The following is a 13,153-nucleotide window of genomic DNA, read 5'->3' on the forward strand; positions in this document are numbered from 1 at the left end:
ACACAGAACCATCCAAGAAGCAGCTTTACTGACGTAATGACGTTTTATCAAAACCTCAACCTGTTTTATATTTGTTATGCTAACAATGTTCAATGCTCAAATCTCAACGCACTGCTACATAAAGATAGATCCGACAGGAAACACATCACATCATAAGTCCTATAAATGAAAATAAAAATGATAAAAACAATAATGAAGTGTTGCAAAGTGCAGTGTTAGTCGATGCAGCTTTAAATGGACTGCCGGATGTCTCAGTGACCCACTCAGTCATCCAGGTCAATGACGTGGACATGGTTTTGTCCCACAGATGTGCCGGGACACACCAGATGTTGGATGATGGAATAATGTAGCTTCTGAGTGTCATGATGACTGATGCCATTCATGCTCACAGCAGAGTGATACAGGCTTTGACTTGTCTGCTGTTAGATGGGCTCCATATGTCAGAATAACTGAGACGTGTAGTGGTGGTGTAGTGTCATCTAGTGGTGGTCTGACAGTATGGTCAAATAAAGGGTCCACCTCCAAGTCTGGCTGCCATATCTTAAAGGGACAATTCACTCCAAAACAATTGATTGATTGATGAATAACACTTCAGGTAAGAGGGAAAATACGTATTTTTGATTTTGGGGTGAACTGTCCCTTCAATAAATCCTTTGAGATCGTCATGAAGGGTGTAAGTGAGCTTCCAGAGGCAGTATCCTCGGTGCCTCCGTACTCCAGTCGTCCAGTGCAGGATGTGCTGTGAAATACAGAATGTGTGAGTTGTCTTTATGCTATCACAGTATTCCAACCAGTTTGGTGTTGTGGTTGTTCCATGCACTGTCCACTTTAACTTCCTAAAAACACTGAAGTGGTTATACATCCAATCAAGGTAACCACCTCAACTTCCACTTCTCCAGAAACTGTTGTATCTTTGCATTTAATACATTTAGGAGAGCTTCGACCAAGCTTGCAGTTTAATAATGGTATAATATTGTAAATTGTGTCCGTCCATCCATCAGTATTACCGCTCTAAACTGATGCCCAGATATATTCTATCAATCTGCCGTTGCTTTTGGACATGATCAATGGAATAATTGAAAAGGTTTCATAAACATACGTACATCTTTTTGGTCGGGTTGTTTAAGAATATCCACTGAGAGACACATTTCAAGCATAAACATTGTTATACAATGTCTTATTTGTTAATAGCGGGAGGAGAAACAAAACCGATGTACGGTACTGTTGAAGCCCTTCAATGACTCCATTGTTCCTTCTTCACAGAGCTTTACCAGCTGCTCCTTCATTCTCCTTGCCAGAGCCTGAACACAGAATCTGGGCCTGGATTTCTCCATATGTGGGCCAGAAGTGAAAAATCATTTTAAAATGTCAGACCATAATCTTATTCCATGTGTTCAGAACAATAGCTACTCTGAACTCCCAGTTTGAACAAAGATGCTCTCTAGAAATGCTCTCGTGTGATTTACAGAATCAGTCCTTCAGTTTATAGTCTCCACATCAGTTTGGACCATGAGCAAAACCATTGTTCTAAAGGTGGAATCAAACAGAACTGGAAAAACAAAAACAAAACTAGTTTAATTTAACTCAAAATGTCCTGTTTTTATTTTGCATTTGATTAGCTGAAGACTTGTGACTGATGGATTTAAATATCTGTAGATACATCATACTGCAGAGCTTTCGCCTTTTCAAACTGAAACCAGAAAGTCGAACTGCCGTCATGCAATGAGCCATCCATACACCACAATATGCAAATCATTGTGACTGTGCAGGCTTTATTCAGGAATCCAAAAATGACTACAGGGTATACCCTGTTCACTTCAGTGGTGAACCGATCTAAAACATGCCTTCCAATCAGGCAACTACACAAGGCTGACGTTAATAGTTTGCATGCCATGGCTCAGTCCACACAGAGGCTTTGGTGGTCCTTTGAGGTAGCTTCTTTCAGACTGGGAAGATTAAGACTACATGTACCCCATCCACACTGGAGAAGCCTTCTGAATGCCTACAGGTCAGAAATAAACCCACAAAAAAAATAATATGCAAGAACAGACTGCAAATGCCCAATAAGAGCTTTATTAAAACACCACTTTAAACATGTGAATTCCACAAAAGCAAGTTTGAACAAAAACTGCAGTACCAGATAATAAAAAAATAAAATAAAAAAACAGCTTCTCTGAAGCCACTTAAAAAAAGAAATTAAAGAAAAATACCCCAGGTGAGTGAATGCAAGCTCAACCATACAAATAACTCTAAGGTGCGCTACGCTACAACATTTAAACACTTGATGCAGACTCCGTCCTGAGATGGCACGACTCCCAGAGCACTTCAGGTTATACCGTCTTCTGCTGGCCCTTCTTTCCTATCAGAGACTTGTGGATGTGAGGGATCACACCTGGGAAACAGAGGACAATGGATGAGCCATTAACAGAGCTGCAGACAAGCAAACCACGAACAGTTTAGTAGGTCATCAGAAAATGTAGAGGAAACAACACAAGCTAGAGAGCCGATGGATGATATATTAAGACAGTCTCACTAAATGTAATAGATTTGTGTGACAGTTAGTACCTAGTCCATGATAAATAGAACAATGGCATGGTATATTTAAAATATAATGTCATTGTGTTGCTCAAAGCTCAAGACTTTTCAATGCCACTTGGTGCAGAAGAGTCCTTACCTCCACCAGCAATCGTGGCCTTGATAAGAGAATCAAGCTCTTCATCTCCTCTAATAGCCAGCTGCAAGTGGCGGGGGGTTATACGCTTCACCTTAAGGTCCTTTGATGCATTTCCCGCCAACTCCAGCACCTGAAATAAATAGTTATTAACAAACGCCAGAAACAGCAGCACCCAGAAGGATGAGTAGCATGCAGGCTCAGCGTTACCTCGGCCGTGAGGTATTCCAGAATAGCCGCGCTGTACACCGCTGCAGTGGCTCCCACTCTGCCGTGGCTGGTGGTTCTGGTCTTGAGGTGTCTGTGGATACGACCCACTGGGAACTGCAGCGATAAGAAGGAGAGCGGGCATTGGTGCAGAGAAACAAAGGGTTCACTGGCCCGATGGTGAGAGACGGCCAGCTGAGTAGCCTCTGCGACGTCTGCTTGTTAACGTTAGCTTGTGGCTAGGTTAGCACAGTCGAGGCAATGATACATGTCGGTGAACAAACCTGCAGTCCTGCTCTCTGCGAGCGCGAAATAGCCTTCGTCTTGGTCTTCCCGGAGTCTTTACCTGCCTTACCACCGGCCTGGAAAACACGAAAACAGTTGCAGTCGTCAAATCGTATTGCCGTGAAATGACATTACCTAAAAAAGGTGGACAATTATATTATTACTTTCTGCATTCAGTACCGATTCTGGTGCCCATTGCAGTGGCGATAAGTTAGCTAGCATGCTACGCTAGTACAACAGCTAAGACTAGAAGCTAATGGTTAGCGATTCAATATTCACTAACTGCTATTAAACATGTGTTGCCAACAAACCGCTAGCAGTCAGTTTCCCGATATGCCACCAAGACAACATTTCATACTAACCATGTTTAAAATCCACAAAGAAGTTCTGAAGCAGCAGCCCAAAATCGAGTGTGTCGCGCGATACTACCGACTGTTGGCTTGCAATACAACCTCCGCCCTCGATCGTCCCTTATATATAGCCGACTTTCATCCGGGTAACTGCTGTGAGAGCACTAGCCAATCACATTTCGTCATGTTTCCTGCCTTGGAGTTCGGTAAAGACCTCGCTTTTTGGGAAATATGGTACATTTTCGTTCTAAGTGCTGATGGGTAATGTAGTGTAGACCAGTGGTGTATAAAGTACCCAAAAGCCATACTTGAGTAAAAGTAAAGCTACCTTACTGGAAAACTACTCCAGTAAAAGTAAAAGTCACCTATTAGAATACTACTTGAGTAAAAGTCTTAAAGTATCTGATATTTATTGTACTTAAGTATCAAAAGTAGTTTTCTGATATGAAATGTACTTAAGTATTGAAAGTAAAAGTACAAGTAAATGCTGTTAATAAAAAAGCAAAGGGTCAGAATAATGAATTTTGAGAATGATGAAGTTTATTCTTTTAAGTGCTGTGGCACCATGACCAAGGACATGGAGCTGTGTTGAACATAATTGGGTTGGCTGTGATCCATCCAGGAGCAACAATGTTCAACATAATATACTGTACATAAGTATACGTTTGCATCTACCATGAACTTATCATCATAGTTCTCCGAAAAGCAATATGACACTATGAAGGAGTTGTAACAGTGCGTTTATAAGTCTGCTCATTAGACTAGAGGATGTAGAGGGCAAATGCATAATATTGTGTTCAGCAAAACATATCCACTTGATGCATCAGGTCAGTGTTGTGAGAAAGGACACCTGCCTTGTAAACTCCTATGGGCCTGATTTGAACACAATAGACAAAGGTTTCCCTCAAGCTGAATCTGCAATTGGGCGACTGCTACCATCATAACTCCATCTGATCAACATTGTATTAGAATGTAACTTCTTTACATTCTATTAGAATGTAAAGAAGTTACATTGTATTAGAATGTAACTTCTTTACATTCTAATAGAATGTAAAGAAGTTACATTGTATTAGAATGTAACTTCTTTACATTCTAATAGAATGTAAAGAAGTTACATTGTATTGGAGTGCTTTGAGAGCACACTTGTTTGCAATTGTGCATTAACGTGATTCACCAAACCTGCTTGCTTGCAGTCTGTGTTCCACCACAGTCCCCGACGCTGCTCTCATGATTCATTTTGTTTCTAAAGATAGATTTGATTTTGTAGCGAGTAACGAAGGTTTCAGGGGAAATGTATCGGAGTCAAAGTATCAGTTTTCTTTGCAAAATGTAGTGAAGTAAAAGTAAAAGTCAACAGAAATATAAATAGTAAAGTAAAGTACAGATACCCAAAAAACTACTTTAGTACAGTAACGAAGTATTTCTACTTCGTTACTGTACACCACTGGTGTAGACGGACTATTCCCGTTGTTTTTTTCGTAATGAAAGAACAAGTTAGGTCTACCCTGAAGTCTGAAAATGTGTCAGAAGTTGACACTCACGCTAACGTGTTTTCTACTCTAAGTTGATATGTTGGGTGAAAATATAGGCATCATTTGTTTGTTTGGACATTTATTAGGCCAATTGCATGAACCATGTCAGGAAGCCTGCTCACTAATCTCAAAATGACACAGTGGACTCTTGGTCCATTTCATACACAACATATTGTCCCATAATGAAAATATCTTCTTCTTTTAACTGTTAAAGGGGGAAGCAGACAACTACAGTTGTGTGCAAATCCTACTTTTTATGATGAACACCAAGTTTCTTGATCAAATACATTATATCTTTAAAAAATCTCTTCATCAAAAATTAATTTTTTATATTAAAAACTGCTGGTTGATTGCATTTCCTTTTTTCTCAGAATTTCAAAACTTGTTTTGCAATCCCCTCCTAAAAGGAGCCAGTCACGTGATGTGCTGTCCTCAGGCCTAACTGTCTCTTTCCACTTCCACAAACTGTTCCATTGCTGTTAACGCTGCGGTCTCTCAGCATGTTTATGTCCCGTTGTAGTTTCTTACTGAAGCCACATGAGGGCAGTGAATGCTCAGTACATGCTCTCTTTGCTCTACTGTATCGACTGTACTTCACTATACCTTCACTCAAAGTTACAGTGACAGACATTTTGTAAAGTTTTAGATGCAGAAAAGTCATTGTTGTTATACACTCATCTAGTTTGATGAAGTGGGATCATTTACTTTATGCCCAACAGCAACCTCATAATATAAAGCTAAACAATCAAAATAAATCGTAAGATAAATAGATAGATCTATCTAGCCATGAATTTCATATCATATATATGTATTCAACAAAGCAAAACAAAATGACATATAATATTGATTTTTCCATGCATTTTCTGTATATGTGACCATGATGGCTCAAACACGATTCAAATCATTTTCATCTACTTACATATAAACTCTCAGTCAGTTTACATCTTATTTTAGCAGTAGTGGGTGAGGCCTTATGGATTTCTGTCCACATTAGTGGTTAGTTGTCTAATGATGATCACATGCTGGTTATAGTTCACCCTGACACCAGCAGCAGGTGGAGAGTCATGAAAGCAGAGAGATTTCAGCCTCCTTTTCATCCTGTTTTACTGCAGTGTTGATCTGTAACAGGCTCCAGTCGGGGGGGGGGGGGGTGTCAGGACTTGATAAGACAATCTGTGTGTGTGTGTGTGTGTGTGTGTGGGGGGGGGGGAACAACATGCACAGCTGGTGGTGGGCTGGTCACATCTAAATCTCATACCATTCATTCTCAGGCGTACTCCCCTTTCAGCACTCTCTCTCTCTCTCTCCCCTGACCTCATTCTCTCCCTCTGTTCCTCGGTCGCTGTCAGTCACCTCCCCGTCTCTCCTGCTCTGTCACTGAGCTCTTTGACCGCCGTGATACAGTGGATCACTAAATATTGTTGGATAGGATCTTACCACATTGCACATTCTGACTCCAGTTCAGTGCTTTACTCACAGACATGAGCTTGATATTCATCTTCTCATGTCACTCCCAGAAATATAGACAACTGGCATATTTCCAAAAAGGCTGGACTATTTCTTTAAAAATCACCTCCAGACAAATTTTGATGATGTTAAAATACAATTACCATGTTAAAAATTCTTAAAATGACATGTACCCCATAAAAATCCAGAATCCATCGATATATTTCAAATGTTGAACTGCTTGACACAAGATGTCTCGACTTCGACACGCTCATTGGACACGATTGACTCCAAACTATTGTGATGTCAAGAAGTCCTGCTGGTACATCATGTGTTCTGCTGAGACTCAAGTGGAGCACAGAGAAACAGCCCTTCAACATGATAGTGAGCTGTAGCTTTGGTGTATGAAGCTGAGAGAGGATCAGTGAACGTATATCTGGCCCTGAGAGAGAAGTGACAGGAACCCGACCATGCCACCTGGGGAAAACAAGAGGAAGAGAGGGAGAGCTCAGAGGAAGAAGGGATGGACAAAGGGCGTGAGAAACTGTGATGTCACTCCGGCTGCTAACTCAAGAAGAAACAAAAACAGAAAGAAAAAGAAGTTTGGTGGGAAAAGACTCCAGAGTTAACTGGAGAAGAGATGACTGGGTCTCTGCAAAGACCTCAAAACAAGTGAAGACACCGGCACCTTAATGAATACGCTGAGACAACAAGTTATCTCACAAATGCAAGTGAATATGAATACCATACCCACATGCACATTCAGCTCTACGCATTGGTCATAGTGTAAACCGATGACATTGTTCCAAAAGCATGTGGGTCAATGAAGAGCATGAATATTCACACTCATTAGCAGGCTTTACTTCATGTCGCTGCTTCTTTTGTTGTCAGCTCATGTGTCGCTTTCAGAGACGAGGAGGATCAACTGTGTGTGTGTGTGTGTGTGTGTTTCAGCTAATCGGCCAAAATATTCCGTTCTGGAAAGGGACCAACCAAAATCAAGTTGTGTGAGTTTCAGTCTTTACACAGTAAAATCGGCAGTGTCAATGAAACACTTAAAGAGTCAATTTTAACACTGATTCAGTGAACATATGGTCCCTATCTACAGAGTGTTAAAGTCACACTGGACATAGTGTTAAATTTTTAGAGCCAATTTAACTCTGGTTAGAGTTAATATTTTACACTACACTACACTGAGAAGTGTTACTCAAATTTGACACTATGATGTAAATAACTCTTGTAGTGTTATTTCAAATTTGACACAAGGTAATTTTGAGTGTTAATCAGAATTAACTCTAATGAAGTTACTCTTCATGAGTGTTGGACCTACATGACACTTAGTGTTGATTAAGAAATACTCCAAATACAGTGTTGATTTTTAACTGACGCCTGCCAGTGTTGAAACATATTTACTCTTGTATTTACTCCCTTAGTGTAATTCTTACCCAACACCTTATTTTCAATTTACTCCTTTTTAACTCTTCAACCGAATACTTTTAAGAGTTTTGCATTTTCTACTTTACCATGTCAGCGAACACTTCAAACAATAAAACTACAAATGTTTGCAGGGAAAAAAACAACAAACACCATTATATCCATATCTTAATAACAATTTATTAAAAATAAAAAACATTTAGTTTGGATACAATTTTTCATTATCAGTTTAGAGATGCAAGTGTAACTCCCATTTGTGCTAAACTGTGCAACAATTAAACCTTACTTTCAGTTTCAAAGATGGAAAAACAACATTGTTCTTAAAAGACACGGTATATTTAGAATAGTACAATCTTAACAATGTCTGTAAACACTGAAATATGTGTGTTTACAGTGCATTTAGAGGATACACACATCCGAGTACAAGTCCTTTTCACCTCAGAACAAACTGCGCTATCATCTGCAATCTACCAAGCAATTCAAACAAAAATCGGATTGGCCACTGAAAGAGTTGGGATGTTATTTTGGCTTTAAATATTCTGAGTATCTGATGCCTCCAGACATTGTACTGCTGCTGTGAAAACTGGGAAAAACTAAAATCATAGGGTTGTCATTTTTTATTTTAAACACTAATTCTGTAACTATATGTTATATCAAATTTGACTGCAGTTAGATTTAATATTGGATTTTTGATTTGCCACAGATAGTCTTCTATACCAGCAGGTGTTTGAATTCCATTTTTAAAGGAGAGATTTACAGATTTCTACCTTTATTTCAATTTATCTGCTCATGGTGTAAATCGAACTGCACTCAAATTTGGTATTAAAACATAGTGGCAAATGTTAGTTTGAAGCACCTGTGTGAAGGATTTAGAACTTAGTGACTTTGGCCAATGTGACAATGTGACAGAGGGTCCTCATGAGTCTTCTCTCCTCCTTCACCTCCAAATGGCATTGGATGTAACCGTGTCAGGTCCCGTTGTAGACGTGGGTCCTGGGAGGAAGTGTGAAGTGCAGGAAACATGTGTTGCTGCTCTTTTTGATTTAATTGGTGGATCATCCTGCTGTTGCTGTTCTCTCTTCTTGGCTTGACCACATTGGGTTCTGGTCTGATTATCCTCAGGGCTGCAGCAGCATACCAACACCAAAACCAACAGTGACATACCACTCCTCGACACGTCACTACAACAAGCGGCATACCATCAGCCATCAGCAGCGCTGCTGCCAGAAAGACCACCACAATGCACATCTACACACCCTCCAACCCCCACCGCAGATCTGAGCCAGGCACACGCGGAAGAATGGGTCGAAAGAAACATAAACTGGACCAATTTTCTCTGGAATTGTCAAATTTGCCACAAAAGATGCTTCAATCACATGAAAACTCCACACAAGGGGGCCTTTAAATCAGTGGTCTCGTACCACCGAGACCCATATAGGCACAAGCAGCTCACTTAAAATCAAAACCTGCAGATTGTTTTGCAGTATTAAAACCACAATGACGAAAAGAGTCACAAGAGTTGCTTCAGGATGCCTGTGCTGAGACGTCTTCCTCACCATTGGCAACACTGTGATGGTGCCTGCTATGGACAGTGAGGGTGTGAAACTGGATGATGACCTGTTGTTCTCAGCAGACACAGGAGCCTGTAGATCCCTGCTGTGCAACACATTCAGATCAAGAAGGGGACCGGGCCATGTTCAGACCCTGACCAGTGTGCTCCCCTGCCCATGCATTAGGCTGCCAACTTATTTCCTTCAGTATTTGTCACAGTACTGTACTGCACCTTATGTCCAAAATGTATGCACTGATGGATTATTTCATTATGTTCGTTAATAATGGATATGCGTTATGAGTTAACCCGCATTGAGTTAACAGCAGCAAACAGAATCTGCGGCCCCGTATCCTCCATAGACTTTAGAGATCATAAGATGGAAAACAGACAAACAAAGGAGAACTCAAAACAGCAGACCAAGCAATATCACAATACCTCCCCCTGGGTGGGGGAGGAATGCTGTGCTTTGTGATGGGAAAATATGTCATGGTCTTATGCTTTAGGATTGAAGAATGTAAGTCTTTAAAAGTGAAGGCACAAAACCTATTTGAGTAGATGATTCTATCAGTTTTGCATCCAGGTGTCTTGTTATTTGTTATCTGTTATCTTGTTATCTGTTTTCCTGTGCATTGTTTCTGTCTTCAAAGACGGCGACACACAGAGGTTTAGATTACGGTACTTCCTGATGAGCATCAGCTGAAGAGCATGACCCTCTGTATGTATATGTGATGTGTGATGGTAAAACAGGCTTATTCAGAATCTGTATTTCTTGTATCTGAACTCTTTGATTGGGTCACAGTGACCCAATCAAAGGAAGCAGTATAAAGGTCCATGTATCTGACTATGTTGTCAGAGCACCTCTAACAGATGACGGCGATGTGTCTGTGAGACTGTGCTCTCTTTGCTTGCAAGACATGCATCTGACTGTGTTATTCAGAGCACCTCCTGCAGATGACGTGATGTGTCTGTGGGACAGTGTTCTCTTTGCTTGCAAGCAAATAAATTGACTATTACAACTTTGATCGTTCATCCAGACTCTGTTTCATTTGACATTGATTTGTTAACACTTTGACACTCTTCTCCCGACTTTTCATAGAAATATTCCACAACAATTTGGCGTTGTCGGCAGGATTCGCTGTCTGTCTGTCAGAGCTCCAGAGGGACTGACCGGAGGAGAGGCCTCTCCCAGGAATCCACAACTGTAGTTTCCTGTCTTATACCTCATTGGCCGAGAGAGAGAGAACCGGCAGACCTGAGGGAGTTTCTGATTGACGGCACGCGAATCCAACGAAAAAGAATTAATTTCTACAATATCGGGTAAGAAAGTTAAAATTCCAATTGTAAAAGTAATGGTAAAATTATACTAAGGTCATATGATTTAACAGACACAGATGAATGGTCAAGTAGTCATTTTTTTATTTTTTATTATTTGGGTAACAATTGTTTTTGATGTTCGTGGTTTCGTTTTACGAATGTGGTTCATGTAAACTCCCTTTTTCATTTTCTGGCATCTCACTATTTGCACGCTTTTACGTAGAAGACAGGATTGTGTTATACGGTGATCGTAGACACAGATCGCTTGACTACAGATATAGGTTTGTTGTAAGACCGTTGTTATGCGCTAAATACGTGAATTCTACTAAAGCAATTGATAGAATAAGATTCGTGCGCCAATACGTGAATTCTATACTGATAGAATAAGATCGTGATAAATAACTAACGTGAACTTCAAATAGGTTTGAAATAAGAATCGTGATTTTCCACAACATAACGTGAGTTTCAAACGAGGTTTTTTGCAAAAAGTTTTCCTTCGAGAGAATAAACATACGCTGTATGGTGACGACTGTACTGTAAAGGTAACGTTAACGTATCCACGCCTGAAAGATGGGTGGTAAAGATAGTAAAAGCACAGCGCCCTCGGGCCCAATAATTGATATGATGCGACAGAAATATGGAAACTGGTGTTTAGAATGCCTCACGTACTGGTCAAAGGAGTTTGGTTTTCCTGAAAACGGCTGATTGAGCGCCGCGAAGCTCAAAATGTAAAGAGGGGATTTAGAAGGAAATTGAAACAGATTAAATGTATGAAGAAAGACCGAGTCAAAGACTTAGAAATAAAAAGGTGAAGCAGATACAAATAAGTTGATGTCCGAGAGGAATGCAGGGGTGACACACACACACACACACACACACACACACACACACGCACACCCACAGAGGCACGCACACACAGAAACACAGAGATCTAAGAATTGTATCTCTGCATGAGACAACGTTGTCTAACATTTGCTGCTGAACTTTCGGCAGCTGTTTTGTTTTGTTTGTTTTGTTCATTTTTAGTCCTTGGTCCTGGTCTGGGGATTCCGCTTCCTGCTGTATGCTCCCCAGCCACAAACAACTTGAACGACACCCACCACTCAACACGTCGAGGATGAAGAAGACGAACGAGACTCGTCAAAATCTACAGAAGGCTTTCCGCCATCCATAAACCTGGAGAACATCACACAAGAGAGTTGTGTGACATGCAGCATGCTGAACATGAGGATCAGTTCAACAACGGACAACAGAGAAGTTTCGTCAGCACAGATGCAAGCATGCCCAGCTGATAATGTATCAGGGCATGAGAGGAAGCTGAAAGAGGCTTTGAGACTTTGACACACACCAACTGAAGACTTTGTGTGCCATAAATGTGGCAGCTTGAACATTGAGGAACAGATGCTCACGCTCCATGAACAAGGAGTGGTGGGAGGGCTCGACAATCAGCCATCAGGGGGGGTGCAGCAGGGACCGGAGTGAGACCAGAGCTGGACCAACGACGCGCACACAAATACAACACAGAGGGTGAGTTAACTTTAGATTCTTCAGATGACAAACTTGTACATTTAATACACACATTAGATACTAGACAAACACCACTCACACCCACATATGTATTCGAATGAGATTGAAGAATTTAGATGATTTAGAGAAGTGGAAATGATATAATGGTATAATAAGAGTCTGTTGGACAAAAAAGTACTGCTGCTGTCTGTTTCTCTGTGTCCCACACAATCTGAGTTTGTAAAGGGGGAGGATTCCACATGTTTCCACATGTTTCCACATGGTACAAGCCCAGGACGGGTGTGAAGGACATGTCTGACTGGCAGCAAGTCAGACTCAATTCACTGACTTCAGCAATATAGAGGATCCTGGTAATGTGCAGAAACAAAGATGAAGAGCCCCTCTCGACACGTGTTTATGCCAACAAACACAAGAAAAGGAGAACGCACAACAAAGATGAAGAGCAACCACGACCAGCGCAACAACACGACTTTTGACTCAGACAATGACAACTCAACGACGCATAACTGTACCAGACGCACCGCAAAAAAGAAAAAAAAAAAACTTGAAACATGATCTCTCAGCTATTCACCAAACAGCTGACTATGTATTGTCATGTGGCAACTAACGACCAACAACTTGACCTGTTTCCTATTACTGACTATGCGGACGACTTTGACAGCGACACTGATTCCTTTGATGATTTTGATGTGCAGGTCTAAAAGACAGATTTCTGTCTTTTTATTCTTTTGTGTTAATTGAATTATATTGCCTGCTACATTTATGGGATCTTTTATCTCACAATAACCGTTTTTCTTCAGATATTTCAAGTGATGTATTTTCAAATCATACTTTT

General features: G+C 40.7%; 1 protein-coding gene across 1 annotated transcript; it reads right to left on the bottom strand.

The window, feature by feature from the left end:
* Positions 1-2,048: 2,048 nt before the first annotated feature.
* LOC306796950 (histone H2A.Z) lies at positions 2,049-3,622 on the bottom strand. The gene is made up of 5 exons (XM_079296045.1): positions 3,526-3,622; positions 3,163-3,240; positions 2,882-2,995; positions 2,675-2,804; positions 2,049-2,392 (listed from the first exon to the last, which is right to left on the bottom strand). Exons 1-5 carry the CDS (start codon positions 3,526-3,528, stop codon positions 2,331-2,333), a joined length of 387 nt encoding a protein of 128 aa, XP_079152171.1. The 5' UTR covers positions 3,529-3,622; the 3' UTR covers positions 2,049-2,330.
* Between the last annotated feature and the right edge of the window lie 9,531 nt (positions 3,623-13,153).

Source organism: Melanostigma gelatinosum, assembly GCF_949748355.1.
Source record: "Melanostigma gelatinosum genome assembly, chromosome: 23".
In the NCBI taxonomy this organism is placed as follows: Eukaryota; Metazoa; Chordata; class Actinopteri; order Perciformes; family Zoarcidae; genus Melanostigma; species Melanostigma gelatinosum.

Bases quoted from the DNA above. Each gene is read 5' to 3' on its own strand.
- LOC306796950 (XM_079296045.1), bottom strand. The intron at 2,805-2,881 runs GTAACGCTGAGC...TATTTATTTCAG, and splicing joins TGGAATACCTCACGGCCGAG to GTGCTGGAGTTGGCGGGAAA. The intron at 2,393-2,674 runs GTAAGGACTCTT...TCTGTTTCCCAG, and splicing joins GGCCACGATTGCTGGTGGAG to GTGTGATCCCTCACATCCAC.